Source organism: Musa acuminata, chromosome BXJ2-8, assembly GCF_036884655.1.
Source record: "Musa acuminata AAA Group cultivar baxijiao chromosome BXJ2-8, Cavendish_Baxijiao_AAA, whole genome shotgun sequence".
In the NCBI taxonomy this organism is placed as follows: Eukaryota; Viridiplantae; Streptophyta; class Magnoliopsida; order Zingiberales; family Musaceae; genus Musa; species Musa acuminata.
The window spans coordinates 10,641,564-10,662,561 of NC_088345.1; the positions used below are offsets into that span (position 1 = coordinate 10,641,564).

At 38.5% G+C, this 20,998-nt stretch overlaps 3 protein-coding genes across 3 annotated transcripts; 2 read left to right on the forward strand and 1 right to left on the reverse strand.

Annotated features, from left to right (window-relative positions):
- Positions 1 to 677: 677 nt before the first annotated feature.
- LOC135619155 (proteasome subunit alpha type-2-A-like) lies at positions 678 to 11,964 on the forward strand. The gene is made up of 11 exons (XM_065120872.1): positions 678 to 864; positions 977 to 1,053; positions 2,638 to 2,702; positions 4,733 to 4,779; positions 6,310 to 6,385; positions 8,443 to 8,510; positions 8,983 to 9,052; positions 9,228 to 9,313; positions 10,455 to 10,517; positions 10,598 to 10,663; positions 11,654 to 11,964. Exons 1-11 carry the CDS (start codon positions 824 to 826, stop codon positions 11,700 to 11,702), a joined length of 708 nt encoding a protein of 235 aa, XP_064976944.1. The 5' UTR covers positions 678 to 823; the 3' UTR covers positions 11,703 to 11,964.
- A 551-nt stretch (positions 11,965 to 12,515) lies between these two features.
- On the forward strand, positions 12,516 to 16,629 carry LOC135619154 (bifunctional nitrilase/nitrile hydratase NIT4A-like). Its single transcript, XM_065120871.1, has 5 exons — positions 12,516 to 12,849; positions 13,715 to 13,894; positions 14,132 to 14,425; positions 15,501 to 15,782; positions 16,291 to 16,629. Exons 1-5 carry the CDS (start codon positions 12,531 to 12,533, stop codon positions 16,437 to 16,439), a joined length of 1,224 nt encoding a protein of 407 aa, XP_064976943.1. The 5' UTR covers positions 12,516 to 12,530; the 3' UTR covers positions 16,440 to 16,629.
- On the reverse strand, positions 15,374 to 18,831 carry LOC135619152 (pentatricopeptide repeat-containing protein At2g22410, mitochondrial-like). Its single transcript, XM_065120869.1, has 2 exons — positions 17,102 to 18,831; positions 15,374 to 17,028 (listed from the first exon to the last, which is right to left on the reverse strand). Exons 1-2 carry the CDS (start codon positions 18,580 to 18,582, stop codon positions 16,878 to 16,880), a joined length of 1,632 nt encoding a protein of 543 aa, XP_064976941.1. The 5' UTR covers positions 18,583 to 18,831; the 3' UTR covers positions 15,374 to 16,877.
- Positions 18,832 to 20,998: the final 2,167 nt, after the last annotated feature.

A 20,998-nucleotide genomic window follows, 5' to 3' on the forward strand; every position in this document is an offset into this window, starting at 1 on the left:
AAAAATTTATCATCTCAAAGCTGAACTTCTCTTCATGATTTGGACTTATTTGAATCATGTTGACCATTTTAGGCTCTTCTTGCATCAATAGAATCTTAATCGAGTCTTCACTAGCTCGCTTCTTTCAAACGCATTCAAATAAACAAGTTAAGGCTTCTTTCATCATTTTAGCTTTAGCTCTTATCATTGGTTTTTCATAAATGGTTAAAGGGTCTTTAGCAGAATTATGATCAACTTAAAGGTTCATATCAAAGTCCTTCAAGCTCCACTACCGTCAGTGGCCATCACCCCTGCCTCAATCGTCGATGTTTAGATCAACATCAGGTAACGTCGACCAAGGGGTCATTCTCATCGACCATTACTACAATAGTCACTACTCTCAATGATATCGTCATCTACTATCACCACAACAATCGACTAAGAAGTTTTAATTAGAATATAACAAAAGAAAACATAATTGAGATGTTAAAATTATCTTTTTGTCAATAGTTTTTATATTATTTTTTGTATATATTGTCATGTAAAATCGGTGACATTAAAATAAATAAGATTAAATAATTTATTTTTATAATTATAAATATTATAATATAAATTTTTTAAATGAAAAGATCGAAATGTTAAGAAGCTCTAAGTATGATAATAATGTGTAATTGGAACTTATTAAGTGACAAACTTTTTGCATTTTCCCCAACAGCCCTCCTGTTTGCTTGCGCAAGGGTTCAGTCTTCTCTTTGAAGCCGCTTCTCTTTTCTTCGAAACAGATCGCTGGCCCTTCGCTTCCCTCGCTGTATCGCCCTTGCAGCCCGCAATCGGAACGCCGGAGATGGGCGACAGCCAGTACTCCTTCTCCCTCACCACCTTCAGGTAGTCTTGCCGATTCTTACTTTCTCGAGCCCCTACATGCTCCAAAACCCTTACGCCTCCATCTTCTTGAATTCTTTTATTCACCCCTCTTGTTCGATCCGTCGGCATGCAGCCCTACGGGGAAACTGGTTCAAATCGAGCACGCCTTAACGGCGGTCGGATCTGGTCAGACCTCCCTTGGGATCAAAGGTATGCAGTCTGATATGTACCTCTCTATTCTTTTCTCTACGTTATGGGCACTGTCCGATTTGAATCAACGGTTCAGGATTAGAACCTAGGGCTATCTCACACAAGGCTGGACTGATGAGTAACCGTTTCATGAATAATTTGCCGAATGAGTATTGAGTCTGTTCAAGAGTGCCCTTGGTTGAAATTACAAATTTAAAGAACACATAAATTTATGTGTTTATGGCAAGACTTTGATTGCAGAAATTATCTGATTGATGGAAACCTTGTTAGCTGGTATGCATGTGATTGAAAGTTGTGAAAATTAAGAATTTGGAAAAACTTGCTGCTTTTGTCAGTGACATTATAGGATTTATCATGAAGAACTTTTGGCATATACAGATAATCTATATTGGTACGTACAGAGATGCTTGATGGCCTTAATTAGTGGTCACATGTGATGATTTTGTGATAACTACTCTCTGGCATGAAGTTGGAAATGATTTTACATCTTTAGACTACCAGGCTCAATAAAAAACTGATTTGTCCAGTGTTTCTGGCAGCAGTATGCTGCTTAAATGGGGTAATTACAGTTAAGTTGGGTGATCAATTTTGATATGATATTTAGTTGGATGTGATCTCAAATTTTTGGATTAGTAAATAAAAATCTGATGCACTCTATGAGAAGAATTTTTTTTTTGTATGGAGCGATTGGAAAGAATTGACACTTCTTTGCCTTCTCCTTTTAAAAGTACTGTTTTACCTTTAGGACTTGTCTTAGATGTAGATTCAATATAAAAGATGCAAAACACTTATCATTTCTTTAGTATACAACATTTGTCATGCTTCACCTTCATAATATGTTTATTTTTTAGGTCATGTTTATTCTCATCATTCGCATGAAGAACACACTTTCATTTTTAAACCGTTCCTTTTTCATCTGTTTATGTAGTATAATTCTCAGTGTCAGCTATCTGATGAAGATCATTTTAACCATTGTTCTTGTCATGAGTAAAATAGTCTAATAGTTTATATGGCCAGAGTACCCTCACTTATAAAATTGTTTTAGCTTGAGTTGTAGCATTAGACCATTTAAGTTATTGTCCATGTTTTTCTTCTTTACCGATGTGGGGCTAGCAATGTCTCACCCTCTCCCACTTAACCCAGGACATCCTTGTTAGGAGATCACATGTAGCCCAGGTAAACTTAAACGTCTCCTCACCATGTTGTTGTAGGTATGCTTAGTTGTTATCCTTTGTTGAGTCAACTGAGAGGGCTATGCAAAGTTGCTCTAATATCATTTTTACAATTTCAGAAAATCATTGCTCCTATGATATGCAATGGACCTTGCCATATGATTAAAAATGCTCAAGGCCAAGTTATCAGTACTGAACCATTTTAGTTTTCTGTAAACTCAATTTTTTTTATTCTACCCTTGTTGGACCTCACAATATTAAACCTCAAACAATCAATATCTACATTGTTTCCATCACAAAATGGTCGTCAATGCACTTAGTTACCGGCTTTTGTGCAACAGTCATGCAATCTTGTCTTTTGGAATACACTTGAATAGAACAATTCTTGATATTTGTTTTCTAATGACTGCAGCGGCCAATGGTGTTGTTATTGCTACTGAGAAGAAGCTTCCTTCCATTTTGGTGGATGAGACATCAGTAAACCTCTATCAGTAGCTCATTATTCTTCTCCTAAGATATTGCGTTTTTGAACATAACACTTCACTTTGAAAGTTGCATTTGCTGTTGGTTTTTGATATTATAATGTGGACAGATGTTCTCTGTTTAGCAATCCTAGTTGTGACTATTTTGGCTAGTTGATAAACTAGTCAAGGATGAAACTGGAGATTAATGTAATTTATCTGTGGGTTCTAATGTCTTCAATACAAAAATTGCGTGTCAGATCGAGTTAGTGCAATTATGGTCAGGTGAGGGTTTTTATGCTGACACTGCATCCATGCACGGGCAGAAGGTGATGCGGCATGGTAATGGTGGTCTTAATTTGAGTTTTGTTTAGGTTTTTGGATTGTCACATAAGTCAATCTAGATTGGATTTTCCATTTTTATTGTATTTAGGCTCAAGATTCATCATATTTTTTATTAGTAATAAGACTTTAGATTTAATGTGGAGTCCAATTCATTGATATTCTATTGGATGTCATAATTCCTTAATTAGAGGTTAATATGCAGATTTGTTTGGATGGCATAAGATAAGATGGATATACTTTTAGCAACAGGTTTCCGTTTTGGAAACCAAGTGTGGTTCTAGTTGAAGTAAACTTGTGGTGCATCCATCCAGTTGTATGCTTATGTTATAAAAAGAAACATGAATTGAGAATTGCGTAGTTATGTGAGCTTGTTTGATCATGGCCTCATGATTCTGATCAGTTCTTCCCCTCTTGTTGGCTTTCCTGTAATTAAAACTCTGGAGTACTGCATGAAGACAGATCTGTCTTGGATCTGGTGATGATATATAATTTTGATTGCCCTTGTTAAACAGTTGTTTACCATTCCTTGTCTCTTTGTTTTCCTCTCATGCAGCTTTCAATATTTTCCTTCACCTTTTACTTACCAGTCTTGTTTCTACACAGCAGCCCTAACTGATACATTTTCATTGCATCAACATTTTGGAATGCTATTCAAAGGAATCTGTCTTATATCTAGTTGGTATGCATGATTTTGACTAATAGGACTTCTAATATATATTGAATTGATGATTCTTCTTGAATTTGTTTAATTGTTTTTGTAATTTGTAGCTAGACATTATTTTCCTAAAAAAATAATTATCTATGTCATAGTATTTAGATCATCATCAATAGCTAAGCCATTTCCTAAGATTGGTGGGTGAACTATAATGCTCACATCAAAACTTAGGTTTCATGGAAGATTCAACAAAGCTTTATAATTGTCTCTCTAAATGTGTTACTAAATTCCTAGCTATGCAAATTCATAATATCTGGTACCCTAACCAGTGTGTAGGGAAGCTACCATTTTGTTGCATTTTGAGCTCATTCCTCCATGTAGCATGTCCATAGAATTCTCCCAGACATGTAACAATTCTAGAAAAGACTAAAAAAATAAGCCTTGCTATAGTGAGCAATTATCATCTCAGGCATAAATACCAGAGAGTTAAGCATACAATTTTTTTCTTTTTGTAACTACTAGATGCAAGCTTGAATGCAATGGAGTGATTTTTTTTTTATTGACACCTGTATTGAACTCTCTTTATTTTGGGCTCTCGTGGAACTTTGGAGATTTCCTCTAATTGCTAAATATCCCTAAAGCTCGTATGCTCCATGAATTTTGTATGTGTTAGATTTACACATATTTCCATCACAAACACTGTTTAAACTGTTTGCTGTATTATTTAATGGTTGTTATGTTTAAATATTCGATGTCCAGGTTAGTTGGCGTTGCCAAACTTCATTCATGCTCTTTGGTTTTTTTAAAAATCAGTTTTAGCATGCTAGCGGTTGTAAATGAGCATACATTCTGATATTTGGATATTTTTAAGTTGAAACTCCATTTATTCTTAAATTATTTTTATGTATCTATTCTTTACTTAATTTCTTTTCAACATGTTCTTTCATAATATTTTTTATTCTTTGCATAGATTACCATTTTTGTTGTATCTTTTCATACATTTAGATATGAAGATAGTTCATTCGTTTTTTTTTTTCAAATTGTAGGTCCAGAAGATTCAGCTTATGACAACAAATATTGGAGTTGTCTACAGGTGAGCAATATGTTTTGCCATTCTTTTGAAGCTTTGTTCTGATATGATCTCAGATGTTTTTGCAGTTGTGAATTAAAATTTGGTCTTTGTTTTTTTATGCATAATGTTCTTAGCATGTAAATAAGTTTGTCTATGCTGAAGTGACTTCTGTATTTTTTTTACTTGTGGCTATCAGATTGTAGCATGCTATTTTTTTTTTAAAGACCTGTTTTCATGGATAAATGATTTCCAGTTGACTCTCTAAAAGTGTTTTGTTCTTGGAAATAATGGAATATTTAAATATTACGTCAATTTTAAACATTTCCCTGTGGGTCATTTTATCATGTGCATCTAATATTTTCATGAATATGAAAGTAAATTATGTAATGTAATTCTACGTGTTTGTCTAATCTATATTTTATCATTGTTTATCTTTTTAATTGTCAGTGATCAATGGATTATATAGGAACCAAGGTATGCAATTTCATACTGTACCGGAGTTTCGACGTTCGCTCGGTACGGTACGAAACTGTATACCGAGCGGTATACCGTTCGATATATCGCTCGGTATATATATATATATATATATATATATATATATATATATATATATATATATATAATATTATAAAGGCGATGTCGCATCGCCTCGGCGACGTCACCTTTTCCTTCTCCCACGCGACGTGACGCCGTCGAGTTTATATATATATATATATATATATTCTTTATATATAAGGCGACGTCACGTCGCCTCGGTGACGTTGCCGAAAAAAGCGACGTCGCTGAAAAAGGTGACGCGACGTCACCTTTTATACATACATACATACATACATATATAATTTTTTTTTTCGTTCCGCCCGGTAATGGGCCGTTCGTGTACCGGTAAGCTGACGGACCGGTATGTACCGCCCATACCGGGCGGTATTATTCGAAATTGCATACCTTAATAGGAACACACAGTGGGATTACCTCATCTATCACCCATCTTTCGCAGGGGCTTCTTTGTTGTGGTTCTTATTTGAAGCAAAGGCTAATTGTCATTGTTATCAAGTTTAGTTAAATTAGACATTAGTAAAATTGGTGACTGGTGGTCGATGGGTAGACTTTGCCTTGTTATCTTCAACCAAACTAGAAAATGAACATGCGGTATTTATAATGTCATGCCTGATTAAGCACATTACGATGCTGAACCATGTAAAATGTAATTTACTACCACATATTGGAATATGCTGCACATCTAGCAAGTTGTAGTACTGGAAAAGTTAGTTAGCACTTGTAATATGTCTCTTTCAGATGTACCATTTGAGAAACTGAACTGCACCAGATGCTTAAAATAGTAAAATAATCTTATTGCTCACTTATGTAAAATTAGTATGTAGCTTGTAGAAGAAATAAAGTCGATTCTTGTATATGCTACTGCTTGCATTTATCTCTTCTCTTTGGTTTTTCACTAAGACAAAAAGCTAACGAGCTATTGTCCCCATATGCTGAATTTTTGTTCATCCATTTTTTTACTTCAATGCCACTTATGTTTTGCTTCTTTTGTTACAGTGGAATGGGCCCAGATTCTCGTGTTCTAGTGAGAAAAAGCAGAAAACAAGCACAACAATATTTTCGACTTTATAAGGTATCTTGTTTAAGCCTTTCACCTTCATTCTTCAGAGATGTTTTTGATTATTTTCTACAATTACAAGATGCTTCTGGACATGTAATTTTATCTTTTACTGATTGACTAAGGATATTTTGGTCCTTCATGGATCCAATAAGAACTGCAACATCTATAGATGCGACATTTGGTAGTTTATTTTTTAACAAGAAATGTATGCTAGTCATTTATCAAATCCATTTTTGGTCCACATCTATCTTCTCTAAAGTTAAGAAAGTGCTTTTTGTTATCCAGATGTTAACGGAAGTCCTTTTTGTTACCTAACTTTGGTAGCCCCTTCACCTGATGTTATACTAGTTTTTGTTGGATCTGACGGCATGACCTCTGATTGAGATAATGTGGGTGGAGATCCAATAAATGACCCTAAATAGTTATATTCTATCATCTGACGGGTGATTGATGTGTCTGATCTGAGTTTTCTATTAAAGTTGGATCCATGCTATCTGAACTATCTGTGGTATCCCAAATTTAGTAAATGCCTGGTGGATGAGGGGGTGAATCAGCAGTGGTGGTACTGTTACCTTCATTAGATCCTACCTGAACTTTTTGGTGGTATGAATAACACACGGGTATAGAGTGTATTTGTTGCTCATATGGACAACATACGGGTCATATGGATAACATATGGACCTATTAGGGAAATAGGGCCAGTCATGGGTGTGATTTGGTGCTCAAACATGGACCCATTTTGGACCTCATTTAATTTACCAATAGCAAAGTATGCATACTGTCTATTTTAACTTTATATAAAATTTCTATATGTGTCTCTGCTAAATCCTAGTCCGTTATATATACATAGTGACATTCCTAGAAATTTTTGGTTGCATATCAAAATTGTTTCATGCCATGCTTTTTAGTTCTATTATTGGACCATATTTGCTTTTCACTTTATTTCTGATTGCTTTATTTAGGCATTTTGTCATTAAAGATCAAATAATTTAATTTAATGTGTAACAAATTTATTCACCATATTTGCTTTATTCATGCCATGCTTTTTAGTTCTATTATTGGACCATAATTGTACCTGACCCAAAAGTAAAATTTATAAGGTCCGGTCTTGTTTCATTACCCAATTCCCCTATCTGATATCTCTTTGAGTATGTGGCACCTGAACCCATCTTGACCTGATACCATATATTTGCACCAGCAGTGATCATTAGGAGTCTATGGAAAATTTTGAAATAAACAGCTGCAACTAATGAAGTATGGGATATCAGTTCCTTGATGGTGTCATGATACAAGATGTTGGTAGAGGGATCCATTAAATAATTAGGTAGCTGGTAGTTTGTCTTTACAATATGAGCTACCACCTTTCCTAGGATGACTTCTCACTTGGACTTATTTTAAGTATTGGAGGGATCACACGAGATATCACTTGAACTTATTTTAAGCAGTTGGAGGGATCTCAATTTCGCCTGTCTAAATTCTGTTTTGATTCTCCTTTATATATTTAAATGTTAGCTTAAGATGTGCATAAGCAATTATCAAAGAATGCAAATTTTGCCTGAACCGATTCATTCCAACTGGTGTCTATTAGGGTATCAACTGCTTTTAAGGCAGTCCAGTCTGCCTCACCCACCTCTGCCTGTTGCCTCCGGACCTCCTCATATTCTTTCTCCTCTTCCTCTCCACGTCCACTGCCAGACCTTCATTGGTGTTCATATTTACAAAATGGTTTGACTTTTTTCTTAAAGAATCCGAAGATGATTATCAGGTAGCTTTCCTCAGAGGGGTTGTTTTTTGTGATTTCTAGTTGCTCATGCATTCTAGAAATACTGTTATCCTATTATCTAAAAATTCTTGCTTAGTGTAGCTCCTGAAGGTGGCCATCCTTCAACCATACAATATTTTAATGCTTTATTATGGTATTGTGTTCTTATTAAGGTCTGATGCATCTGAAAGATTGTTTTTTAATTTAAATCTGTCATTCTGTTCTTCTTGTCTACTTTAGATGCCATATATGTTCATGTTGTCTATTGCCCACTTAGGAAGTGATTACATATTTTTTGTGATCGCAGGAGCCTATTCCTGTAACTCAACTTGTAAGAGAAACTGCAGCTGTTATGCAGGAGTTTACACAATCTGGGTATTGTTTCAGACTTACTTGTTCTTGATTTAAAAAACAAGCATTATAAAATATAAATTGATTTTTGATGCTTAGATTAGGACAAAATTGAGATTTGGCAAATTTCAATTGATTACAAAATTGACTTGTAATGCTACTGAGCATTAGGTAGATATTACTCTCTTCTTTTTAGTTCACTGGCTAATTTAGGAAGGTTATTGCTACATGCTTATGTTTCTAGGAGAATTGTAGGATCATGCACCTTCTCATTCTTTCTTTGAGTTCCACTAGCAGCTCCACTTTTCTCGTTCTCTAACCTTTCTTATTTCTTAGCAACCTTTGCTAAAAGGCAAATAACATAGTATATGCCAAAATATAAAGTACATTAAGTAATAATTAATGTGGGATTCATATCATTTAATGGCTCATTTCTAATTTAGCTAAGGTATTATTTTCATTTTGCTTCCTCTTTCCAATCTTTTGTTGATTATAGTGGTGTAAGACCATTTGGAGTTTCTCTGCTGGTTGCTGGATATGATGACAATGGTCCACAACTGTATCAGGTATGCATTAGCATTTCTGAATTGTTTATATTCTATATTGTTTATTTTGGTATAAGATTATGTGATTGTGCAACTTCTAATTGTCAGCTTCTGTACTGCTAATGATTAATTTAATTTTATATATGAGGTTTCAGAGGGTCATAGAATTTTGGTTTTTTCAACTATCTTTTGACAGGTCGATCCATCTGGTTCATACTTTTCATGGAAGGCTTCAGCAATGGGGAAGAATGTCTCTAATGCTAAAACATTTCTTGAGAAGAGGTACCTATGATATTTTATTAGTCACAACTTCTTGAATTTTGATGATTCTGGTCAATTAGTTTGTGCCTCTTGCTGATAAATATTTTTTTTCTTCGATTTTTATTTGGTCTTAGTGCTGGTAGATAGTACTTCTTTTGAAGTTTTTGATTGCCTTCCCTAAATGGCATGGTCTTTACCATGCCACTTCTACGTTGGCACTTGACTGTGAGATTGGAGACCACTGTTTGCACCACCTCTTCTTGTAATTTCTATGTAACTCTTGATGTGACCCTTGGAATGGAAGTCACTTGATAATTAGACATCCATATGGAAGACACTTGTTTTTAGCTGGAATTTTGTGAAATTCCAACTTCCTTGAAACAGAAGTCTTTGCTCCATAAGTTTTTCCTTTTTAGGGTCCTTATTTTGTTAAGGCTATAGTCGTGATAAAGCCTATATAACCAAAGAGATTTTTCATTTAGAATTAGAGATGCATTTGAATTAAATTTAATCATTTTATATTGGCCTTGTACTGTATCTCTTAGGTTCTTTACTTGATTCTCCCAAATCTATCTATTAATTGCTGTTTTCTCAGCAAAACACCTACATTTATTTTTCAATATTTTTAAATATCATCAGAACCTCTCTCGTCCATATAAAACATAATTCATAAGTCAAGTAAATGTGACCATGTTTTAGCAGAATTTGATGGTGGGCTGTTTGCCTAACTTGATATTTTGTAATCAGTGGAGATCTTTTAATCAGTGCAAATTCAGGTTCTAAAAGAATTTGCTATGAGGCCAAAAGGTTAGTTTGGCCGGTAAGAATATCCTACCTAATTATTTTGCACTTTAGACTCATGTGATTGAGGAATACTCTCGTGCTTGTTAAGACTTGGAAAGGTTATGTATGATTCAATATATAACAAGTTTCCATATAGGATGCTAAGACAAACATGCTGGATAGACATTGGCTCTTATCCCAAAGGATGAATTTGGCAGAGATTCTGAGACTACTTGATATACACATTTCACTGGTTTTTGATGGATGATAACTGTGCGATAATCAATCCTTGAGTTTGTCTCTTTCCTTGGGGGTGGGATTTTTCCCTTTGAACATACTTTTCTCTTGCTGATTAAATATCTTATCTTGTCTTTTTCAGGTACACTGATGATATGGAGCTTGATGATGCTGTCCACACTGCCATCTTGACTCTAAAAGAAGGGTATCATTTCATTGTAATCTTACTCTGAAGCTCATGCATACCTTGATCATCATATAATATATTTCTTGTAACCCTTGTAGATTTCAAGGGCAGATCTCTGGCAAGAACATTGAAATTGGAATAGTGGGTGCTGACCGAAAGTTCAGGTACTACATTGAAGCTGTAGCATATGTATTATGGTTAAATTAGCTCCTCAATTATAGAATTAAACTTTTTTAATATGAAAAACTAATTGCTTATAAGTGTTATTTTCATACTTTTTACTCTGTTGCATTGAAAAATCCAGATGGTTATGGTGATACTGGTCTGTTTTCAATCTTCCTAATTAATTAACTCTTTTTTGTTAACTAAGATATTTTTATTTATTTCCTAAACCATCTACCCTTATTAGAAGTTTTAGTCAACAATTAATTAACGTTTTCTATCTTAATATCCTCAAATTAAGATATTATCGTTTTATTATAGGAATTACTAACTAATTGCTGATTAGGATGAATGGTTTATGAAGTTAATAATGATATCTTAGTTAAGAAGCTAAAAAGATTTAATTACTTGGGGCAATTACATATTTAGGGCTGGTGATCTTAGTCAAATTTTGAATCAATTCATGTTCCACTCCCAAATCTGCCCATTTTTCCTCACTTGCAAGAATATAATGCTGTATGGGTTAAAGGTTTTCTTTCCCTGTTAGTTTTGTTGATTCCTATTGCTTGATCTGCAGACACTGCAAAGTGCATCCTTACCATTCGATCTGTAAAATTGTCCTGGACATTATTCCCCTAACCTACTTGTTTTGCATCTTCTAACAAATTTATGAATACTTGTCACATCCAATTTTCCTAGCCTGACATCTATATAGACACCAAGTTTGTTGACCGTAGCCAAGATTATAAACACCATTGGATGGGTCAAGTCTTTTAGCATTAACCGTTTGAATTTTACCTCTAGGGTTAATTTATCATGGTGATTGTTCGTATGAGATGCGTTACAGATTCAAGAAACAACTTACGTACAAAGCATCATTGAAATTTTTTTTCTTAAAAATAGTATGTTATTATGTGATTTCATAAAAAGGGATAACTCCCTTGGGCCTCGTTACATTTCACGTATATGATCTGATATTTTCTGTGTTGCAGAGTACTTACACCAGCTGAAATCGATGATTATTTGGCGGAGGTGGAGTAGTTGTCTTTGTTTCATATTGCCCACCCACATAATATGCAGTTGCTCCTGCTCCCAGCTGCTAGGATTTTAATGCCTGTCGATGCTCTTGTCTTGAGATGTTCCCGAATTTAACCGTGATCATCATTTGATGTGAGACAGCAGTAATTTTTTGTTATGATCCGATTCAAATGTCGTGCCGTGTGCCTCAATGTGCTCGGAATTTTTAGCTCCGGCATGTGCAAAAATTTCAATTTATTTCTATATAGATGTCGGTTATGCTTGAGAGTAGATCTTGTAATTTTGGCTTTGATAAATTTCATATAGCAAATTAAAACATGTTTAACATCATCGCTGGTCACTGCAGTGAAGTCGTGATTAGTCATTGTTTTCTAGATAAAATCATAAATCTTATAAATTTCTGCTTATCTTAACTATTTGTCCGAGTACGAGTGGTACTCATCGTTGATGACCTCTAACCTCATTTTAGAGACAGACACAGAGGCATTTGGATGAAAAATCTCCTTCAAAATCTGGTAGAACCAGATGGTATTAGCAGATATTGCAGACGAAACACTGGTCTGCAATCGTCGCCCGATGGGAGCACAAATGTCGATATGTACCAGCCTAAGTCTGACCAAATTCTCGAAACAGTCCTCGAGGAAGATAATGATGTGAAGAATTCGTCGTTCCCACGAAAAAAAGAAAAGTGGACAGTTTGAGCAGCGTAAACGACAAGATGGAATTCAAGCGCTGATCGTCCACGTTGTTGGACGCCGGCGCCTAATCCACAACACGCTGAAGCACCACGTGGTCCGCACGTGCTTGAAACGACGGTTGTAGTGTGCTTGGATGGGTTGGTGTTTGCTCTCCACTCCGAAGCAGATAGCCGCCACCAGTGTTTCCGTCTTCGCCGCTGGAGCCCACCTCTCGTGCGCCAACGTTGACACCAGCTCGCCCGCGACGAGTTCGTCGTGGACTACCTCCGCAAGAAGCACGGCTACGGCAAGTAGGTCATCCCCCTCTTCCCAGATGGCTTTGGTCCCGTCCTCCGCCGTCGGATCCCCTCTGATCGCGGAGGTCGACATGGGAGGCTCCGATCCCTCCTCCACCGTCCGCGCCACCGTCGTGCAGGCCTCCACCGTCTTCTACGACACCCCCGCCACCCTTGGTAACTTTTTATGCTGCATCTCGTGATTCTTTTCGGTCTTCTGTGGCGCTTTTGATTTTGAGATGAAGCGGTTCTTGATTTCTTGTCCGCTGCTTTTAGCTGTTTATGGAGCGCTTTGCATTTCGTCGTGAACTCCGCGGGTACAAATCGTTACAGTGATCGAACCCCAATCGTTATTGTTGATGTTCCCCTTTGCTCCGTGTGATACATGAATTCTCGAAGTTGGATGTAAACATAATACAGGTACAAATCAAAGCGTGGTGAAGAGGGTGTAAGATCTTGAACCATAGATATGCTTGTAAGGGGACTGTGAGATTAGAGGGTTTTATAGCATTTTCATCTCTATTATAGGGTTGCAAAACAGTTCTGCAGTGTGGATGTGGAGCCAAGTCCTCTTCTATAGAGCACGCTGACTGATTTGCCAACTGTTGCCTTTTTCGTAGGACTGCAGAAATTTCTTGAGGTCATTTGAAAAAGGAGGACAGACAAGGAGGGATCGACAGGATTTCTTTTACCAACTTCTACTTCCAAAATTTAATTTTAAATTAGCCAGATTCGTTGTTTTCGCATTTGTCTTGTAAGATCAGTCACTAGGTGTATAGCACAGTGCATTCTGCACCAAGTGAAATCATAGAGGAATGTATAATTTTGGATTAGTATCAGTTCATGTGCTGAAAATCTCTCTGGAGGGCTGGCTACACATGATCTTGAGAATGTCTCTGTGCTACATTGCTTAGCCTGTATGATTTAATAGATGATTATGCCAATCCTAACTTTGATTTTGTATCCATCAAATGGAAGCAATTTTTTTTTTCTTCTGCCCTTCTTGAGTTCCTGTTGCTGATTCTGGCATAATCTCTTGCAGATAAGGCAGAGAGGCTGGTTGCAGAAGCTGCTTCATATGGGTCACAGTTAGTTGTTTTCCCTGAAGCATTCATTGGCGGATATCCTCGTGGTTCTACATTTGGTGTCACTATAGGTAGCCGTTCAGCCAAGGGACAGGAGGAATTTCGGAAGTATCATGCTGCTGCAATTGATGTGCCTGGTATCATCTAATACTATGTGGATGCCATTTGATATATGAAATAAAAACGACTAGAGATTGTTGACATGTTAATATTTGATATACTTTTGGCATGTAGATCATGGTTTACAAGATGCAGATCATGTGAACGGATGATGGCCTTTTTCTAGCCATTGTTTTTTGCGAATTCGTAGGATGGATTTTCATGAAAGCTTTTAGCTATATGGTTGTCTGATTCTGACAATGTTAAGTATGCAGGCCCTGAGGTTGATCGCTTGGCAGCATTGGCCGGGAAGTATAAGATCTTTCTGGTCATGGGTGTCATTGAGAGGGCTGGATATACACTTTATTGTACAGTCCTTTTCTTTGATCCTCAGGGTCAATACCTCGGAAAACACCGCAAACTCATGCCTACAGCACTAGAACGTATAATATGGGGCTTTGGAGATGGATCAACTATTCCAGTTTTTGAAACACCTATGGGAAAGATAGGTGCACTTATATGCTGGGAAAATAGAATGCCACTTCTGAGAACGGCATTGTATGGTAAAGGTAAGTTTCTCCAGATATGTTTTATATTCCAATGGAATGACTATCCTGAATGCCATTTCTTTTTTATTTTGCTGAATATCCTCCAAGATGTGTTGAATGTTTTATTTCTCTGGCATGTTTTACTTATTTGGATGATCGGCCATATACTGGAATATCTGTAAAGCTCTAGTTCCTATCCATTTGGCCAAGAAAGGAGTTGGATTCTATTGTGTTTTTTAGGTTATTTTAAACCAGTGTAAGGGCACAAACTTGAACCGATGTAATTCAGGCAAGGAAATCTATCTTCGTTTTTGCTCGAACTGATATATGAAACTTGTCTAACAAACTTAAGCAAAAGCTTCAACTAACGGTAAAGTTATTATATTAGACACTTATACATTGCGAGAATCATTAAATATTCAACTAAACATTAAAAAAAATTAAAATTGTGATGTTCATACCCAATAAAAGTTAGATGGCTCTAGGTCAATATCATGACTAGATGTACAATGAAGGTAGAAGAAAAGACGAAAATAAACAAACAAAGTGTTTTGCTTATATGTACAATGAAGCTAGAAGATGTACAATGAAGTTGACTGATTGAGGATGATAGGTAAATTATCTTTATTTGTTGTGATGGACATCAAAGAATGAAGGAGCCATGAGAATGCTTTCAACTCATATATATTTGAATGCTGTGTTGCCTTCCAGCATGTTGGCTTTTGGCTGGCAGGGGTCTGTAAAATGTAGATATTTGTGGCTTGCTTATGATTGTTTATCAAATATGAGTTCACAAAAGGGGGACAAGGCTTGATCCTTTTGCAATATAGATTTTAGTGTGGAAAAGAATCTCTTCGAAGATCTTTCTTATGATTGTTAAACATTATCAGCATGCATTTCATTTGTCTTGACGTAGTGTCATTTGGTGGTCATTTTTTGCATTTGTTGATGGGATATGCTTATACTGTGTTTAACATTGATAAACAATTTTATTTTATTAATAATCCATCAATCAGATGGTGTGCTTTTGTAGAAGGAAAAAAGAAAAGAAAGAAGAAACAAATCCTTTACTGTTGCCTGTACCATTGTTCTGCAGGCGTCGAAATATATTGTGCTCCCACAGCAGATGCCAGGGATGTTTGGCAAGCTTCCATGGTGCATATTGCTCTTGAGGGTGGCTGCTTTGTGCTGTCCGCAAACCAGTTTTGCAGGAGAAAGGACTATCCTCCACCACCTGACTATGTCTTTGCAGGTGCAGAGGAAGAACCATCGATGGATTCTGTTGTGTGTGCTGGAGGAAGCGTCATCGTTTCACCATCAGGCGCAGTCTTGGCTGGTCCCAACTACGAAGGAGAGGCCCTCATCTCAGCAGATCTAGGTATGAAAATTACTGCTTAAAGATAACACTTGAACATTTTGTCATCTGGAATGAGGCCATGAATTAAAAGATATTTGCACATTTTGACCTGGATTTGTTCAGATGAAGTAGAACGTGAAAACATGAAGGTATTCGAAAAGCAAACTTTCAGACCTAGATCTGCATATTAATTCATGCAGAAAAAAAAAGCATATATAACTTTTGATTTGTTCAGACAAGGAAAATGAAACTTTGCAGTTGCAAACAGAAGTAAAATGTGAAAGACATGTAAGTATATGAAAATCAACCTTCACAACCTAGATCTGCATATTAATTCATGTGGAAAAATATAGCTTATAACATCAGCAATCTATATTCCACATCTTGAGCAGGATGAATGATGCAATGAAATGGGGATAGTTAGGAATGGTCCTTTACCTGTGAAAACTCAACAGTTGAATTCTGTACTCCATATTTTCATTACCTTGCATCTAAACAAAAGATAAGTCTCTTACCACATGATATGTAGATCTTGGAGAAATCGTGCGAGCCAAGTTTGTTTTCGATGTGGTTGGACACTACTCGAGGCCTGAGGTGCTGAGCCTGACTGTGAAAGACGATCCACAGAACCCGGTCTCCTTCACATCTGCTGAGAAGACTGAAAGCACACAGAAATGACACCACTTATGTTTTCTGTAATCTGCAGACCACCACTGTAAGTGGTTGCAATCTTTATCCTTTCAGATTGTGTGTTATATAGTGGCAACCGATTCATATCGTCTTTTGTGCAGAAGACTATTTAGCTCTGAACGTTCTGTTGACCCAATGTTGTGTACATTTAAATTTGAAGCAGACTTTTCTTCTGTCAGCCGATCGATGTTTTACTACCACTGCATCTTGGATTGAGCTTCAAGTATGCTCCAGCCCCTCTTCCTTGAACCTTTGAGATCAGCTTGCCAACACCATGGCAATCACTGCATACTCTGAGCTGCTTCTTGATGACGGTAATGGCAGCCTCGGAGCTCGTTTTCAAGAGCCCCGAAAGCAATGGTCAACTTCTCACCGTGCACAGACACCGCTTGCTCCTCCTCCTCGTCTTCCTTTGTTTTATCTCCATCAGCTTGAGGCAGAACTTGGTGTGCCATTGGGTTCTATCATGCTCATACCAGGCGTCTTGGCTACTCCATTTATCAGCATCCTGCCTCTGACTTCCTTGGCATCATCCCAGCGACCGGCTGTCGCGTAGATGTTGGATAGCAGGACGTACCTGTCGAACAAAATTGATAGGATCATCTAAACCAGCATTATGAGAATCCACATCACAATATATGTGGAGTTACCGGCCGCTGTGCCCCGGTTGAAGGTGAAGAAGGTGTCTGCCAACACCATCTGCAACCTCGCTGTTCCTGTGAATCCTGCACCCACCAAGCAGAGCCCCCAAGGCAGGCGCGCTGGGCTCCATCGGCATCGCTCTTGTAAGCTCCGCTGCCTCCTCGAACAAGCCCGCGCGTGCCAAGAGATCGATGACGCATCCATAGTGCTCCAGCTTCGGATCGATTCCATGGCTATCCTTCATGCAGCTCAGCATCCGCCTGCCTTCTTTCACCATTCCCGTGTGACTACAGGCGGTAAGAACCATCACGAACGTGATGTCGTCCGGCCTCACGCCGCTCTTGGTCATTTCATCAAACAGCTGAAGCGCTTCATCAGCACGTCCGTGGATGGCCATTCCGCCGATGATTGCGTTCCATGCAAGCAGATCCTTTTGCTCGATGGCGTAGAAGATCTCCGCTGCGCGTGATATGCTTCCGCACTTGGCGTACATGTCTACCAAAGCGGTGCTCAGGATGGTATTGAGCTTTATCTTGTGCTCTTCCATGGATGCGTGGAGTTGCTCCCCTTGATCCAAAGCTCCCGAGTGCGCGCAGGCTGATAACAAGCTCACCATCGTCGCGTCGGTCGGCTTCTCGTCGGTGCGCCTCATCTCATCGAATAGCGCAAGAGCTTCTTCGGAGCACCCGCTTTGCGCTAGACACGCCAACATCGTGTTCCACGAGATGATGTCGCGCTTCGGCATCTCGGCGAACACCCTGCGAGCCCCCTCGACATCCCCGCATTTCGCGTGAGCGGCGAGCATGGAGTTCCAGGAAACCACATTCCTCTGGGGCATTCCGGCGAACAGCTTTCGCGCCTCGCTCAAGTCCCCCAGAATCGCACAACCATTCATCATCGTGTTCCACGAGACAACATCCTTGCGCTCCATCCTATCGAAGACGCCCCGCGCGAGGTCCAACTCTCCGGCTTTGACGTACCCGTCGATCATGGCATTCCAGCAGACGGTCTCCCGGTCGTCGCACTGGTCGAACACCCGGCGAGCGGCGCCAAGATCCTTACTCTCGGAGTACGCATGAATCAAGGCACTCTGTATGTAAGGATCGAGCTCCAGCCCGGTCTTCACGATTCGCGCATGCGCGGCGCAACCGTACGATTCCGACGCGCACGCTGCGCATGCCTTGAGAAGGAACGGGTACGTGAAGTTGTTGGGTAGAAAGCCTCCGCGGAGCATGGAACGGAAGACACGGATGGCTTCGTGAGGGTTCTCGCCAGAGGAGAGGCCTCGAATAAAGGTGTTCCAGTGGAGAACCGAGGGTCGGAGGAATTGAGAGAAGAGGGATTTGGCGTAGGAGGCGCCGCCATGAGCGGCGAGGGGATAAAGGGAGAGGAGAGTGGCGGCGGTGGAGGAGGAGAGGGACGGGTCGAGCTTGAGGAGGCGAGCGTGGGCTCGCTCGAGGCGTCGGAGACTGGGGGAGCGGAGATGCATGAGGCGGCTGGCTTAGGGAGCCGACGGCTGAGAATTCCTTAGTGGGTTGGAACGAACGACTTATCACCGTCGATCTGGATTCTGGCCCTTGATTTGATGGAGCCTGTTCGATTTATGGAATCAACAGAGCGAACACATCAATCTTCCATCCCTCCGAATCGGTGATCTCCTACTGGAATATGAGAAGCAACTGTAAGATGTCATGGGCGGCATGTGACACATATTGGACTGCACTCAGAGATCACCTGTTTTGTGTGGCACAAAGCTGAAGAACACCAAACGTACTTATCTTGTCGATTGAAAAGGCAGAGGATACGCGAGGAGTCGTCGTCGCAACGTGAGATTGAAGACGACAAGGGAGATCGCCGTGCATGTCAAACCAGGAAGGAGTAGGAGCTCCAGTTTGCTCCAGCTTACCAGCAAATGCACACAGAAGCAAGAGGTAACTCATCAAGAAAAATAGATTTAAAATGTCCTGCAAAGAGCGAGTTCAGATTTCGTAAAAACGACAATGATTCATTCATCTAACACTTTGATATTTGAGCTACAGAGATCCCTTTGATTCAGAGACTACAAAACAGGTCTCTTCCTGAACCACCATATATGGTAGCAGCAGATGTTTGTGCCATGGAATGCATAAGATGTGAAAACATCATACCGCGACCGACCGACTGTATACTACGCTGCTGCTTGCAAATTGCCGATCGATAGTTCAAATATGTGGTCATTCCAGTCACTCTTCTTTGAGGATGCAAGAGTGCTTGCTCCAAAACTTGGGGCCTATTTACATCCATGTGTTCCACAACCGCCTTGCTTCGAGTTCTCGTGACAGGATAGGATTTCCAGTATCATCCAACTTCATCACTTCTTCCACCTGCAAGAATCAGACTGCACATAACAGAAGGGTCAGCAGAGATGCAATACCAGTAGAGCAATGGAAAAGGAAAAGAAGAATGCTGCGGCAAAATTTACTTACAGAAACATTGTAATGTTTGTGATAGTAAAGAGACAAAACGTGACATGCATGCCAATTCCTTTTGTTGAAAAAGAAAAAAGAAAGTAGGGGACCTTTAAATAGGGATGGATCCTAATGACACCAAAAACCTCCAGGAGCCAGCTTAGGAGCTCAACATACTAAAGATCTAACAACTCCATAAATAAAACATGGCAGCAGCCATCTATGGAGGTGCAGCAGCAGCATGATTCGTGAAGTCGATAATGACTTGATAAGCATACGTTCTCCTGCCTGTAACATCGTCCTAATGGTGAACTGCTACAACAAAATGTTCAATAGGACAGGTCACTCAGATCCTTTTTCCTTTAAACTCAGAAAGGACAACTCCAGACAAATGGCATCACCAAACTGCTTTGGAAGGCTAACATATGCAATATCCATCACAGAAACATTTAGAAGAATCTCTTGAGAAGCACATGCATCCCTCACAACAAGAGGGTATTCCTTTATCTAACCAGCGAAACATACACAGTGATAGTTTTTCTGAATGACCAATATGACAAAAGAAAAGCAAGATTTGATTTACCTTTTTTCTGTAAATACAAGATCCTTTTCGGAACATTTGAGGTAGCTTATCGTAATTAACATTGAACTGTTGAAAAAGCAGCTCATTCTTATCTTTTGCTTGTGTGCCCTGTAAAACCACGACAATATGAATTCTGAAACCATGTAGAAAATTTTGAGCATAAATAAATCATTCCTAAATTACAAAGATAATTGTATGAGAAATATGAACAAAAAAAGGGACTGACAACTTTGAAGTTTTAGAACAAAAAAAAAAAAAAAAGGGTTCCAACTCCATGATATGCTAAAATTGTATTAGTAATTAAAATGCGAAAAAAAAAAAAAAAAAAAAGAACAATCATACTCTTTCATGTTTGTGGAATATTTTAAATATTTCCTGTTCCAGAAGGACAAACTTATACTAGTAATGATTGCCATCAGCATTCAAATATCCAAAATAGAGTAACAAATGATATTTACAATATCACATGCTTAAGCTAATACTTTACTCCAGCTTTTACAGAACTTGTATAAGCATCATCAGGGTCATCAAAACCCAATACAAGAAGCCTAATCCTGACCATTGGAATTGTTGACAACGTCTTAAGGCATCCACATGAAATTTACAGATTCCAACTACCTAATAGTGTGACATCTCTTGGAATGCTTATCAACATGAAGTCCACGAACAAAAGCATTGCTCAAAATTGGATGACTAATGTTGTTAGAAAACATATCATATTATTCACAGAACATAATGAACCTGTTTGAGAGTGCAGTTAGAAAGGTTGTGCACTAAAGAAATTAACATTAGGATCCTGTTCATGGGCCACAATGATATTTTAAATAAAGATACATCTCTTGAGATTAACTCAAGCCAGTCATGATCAGTAGCTC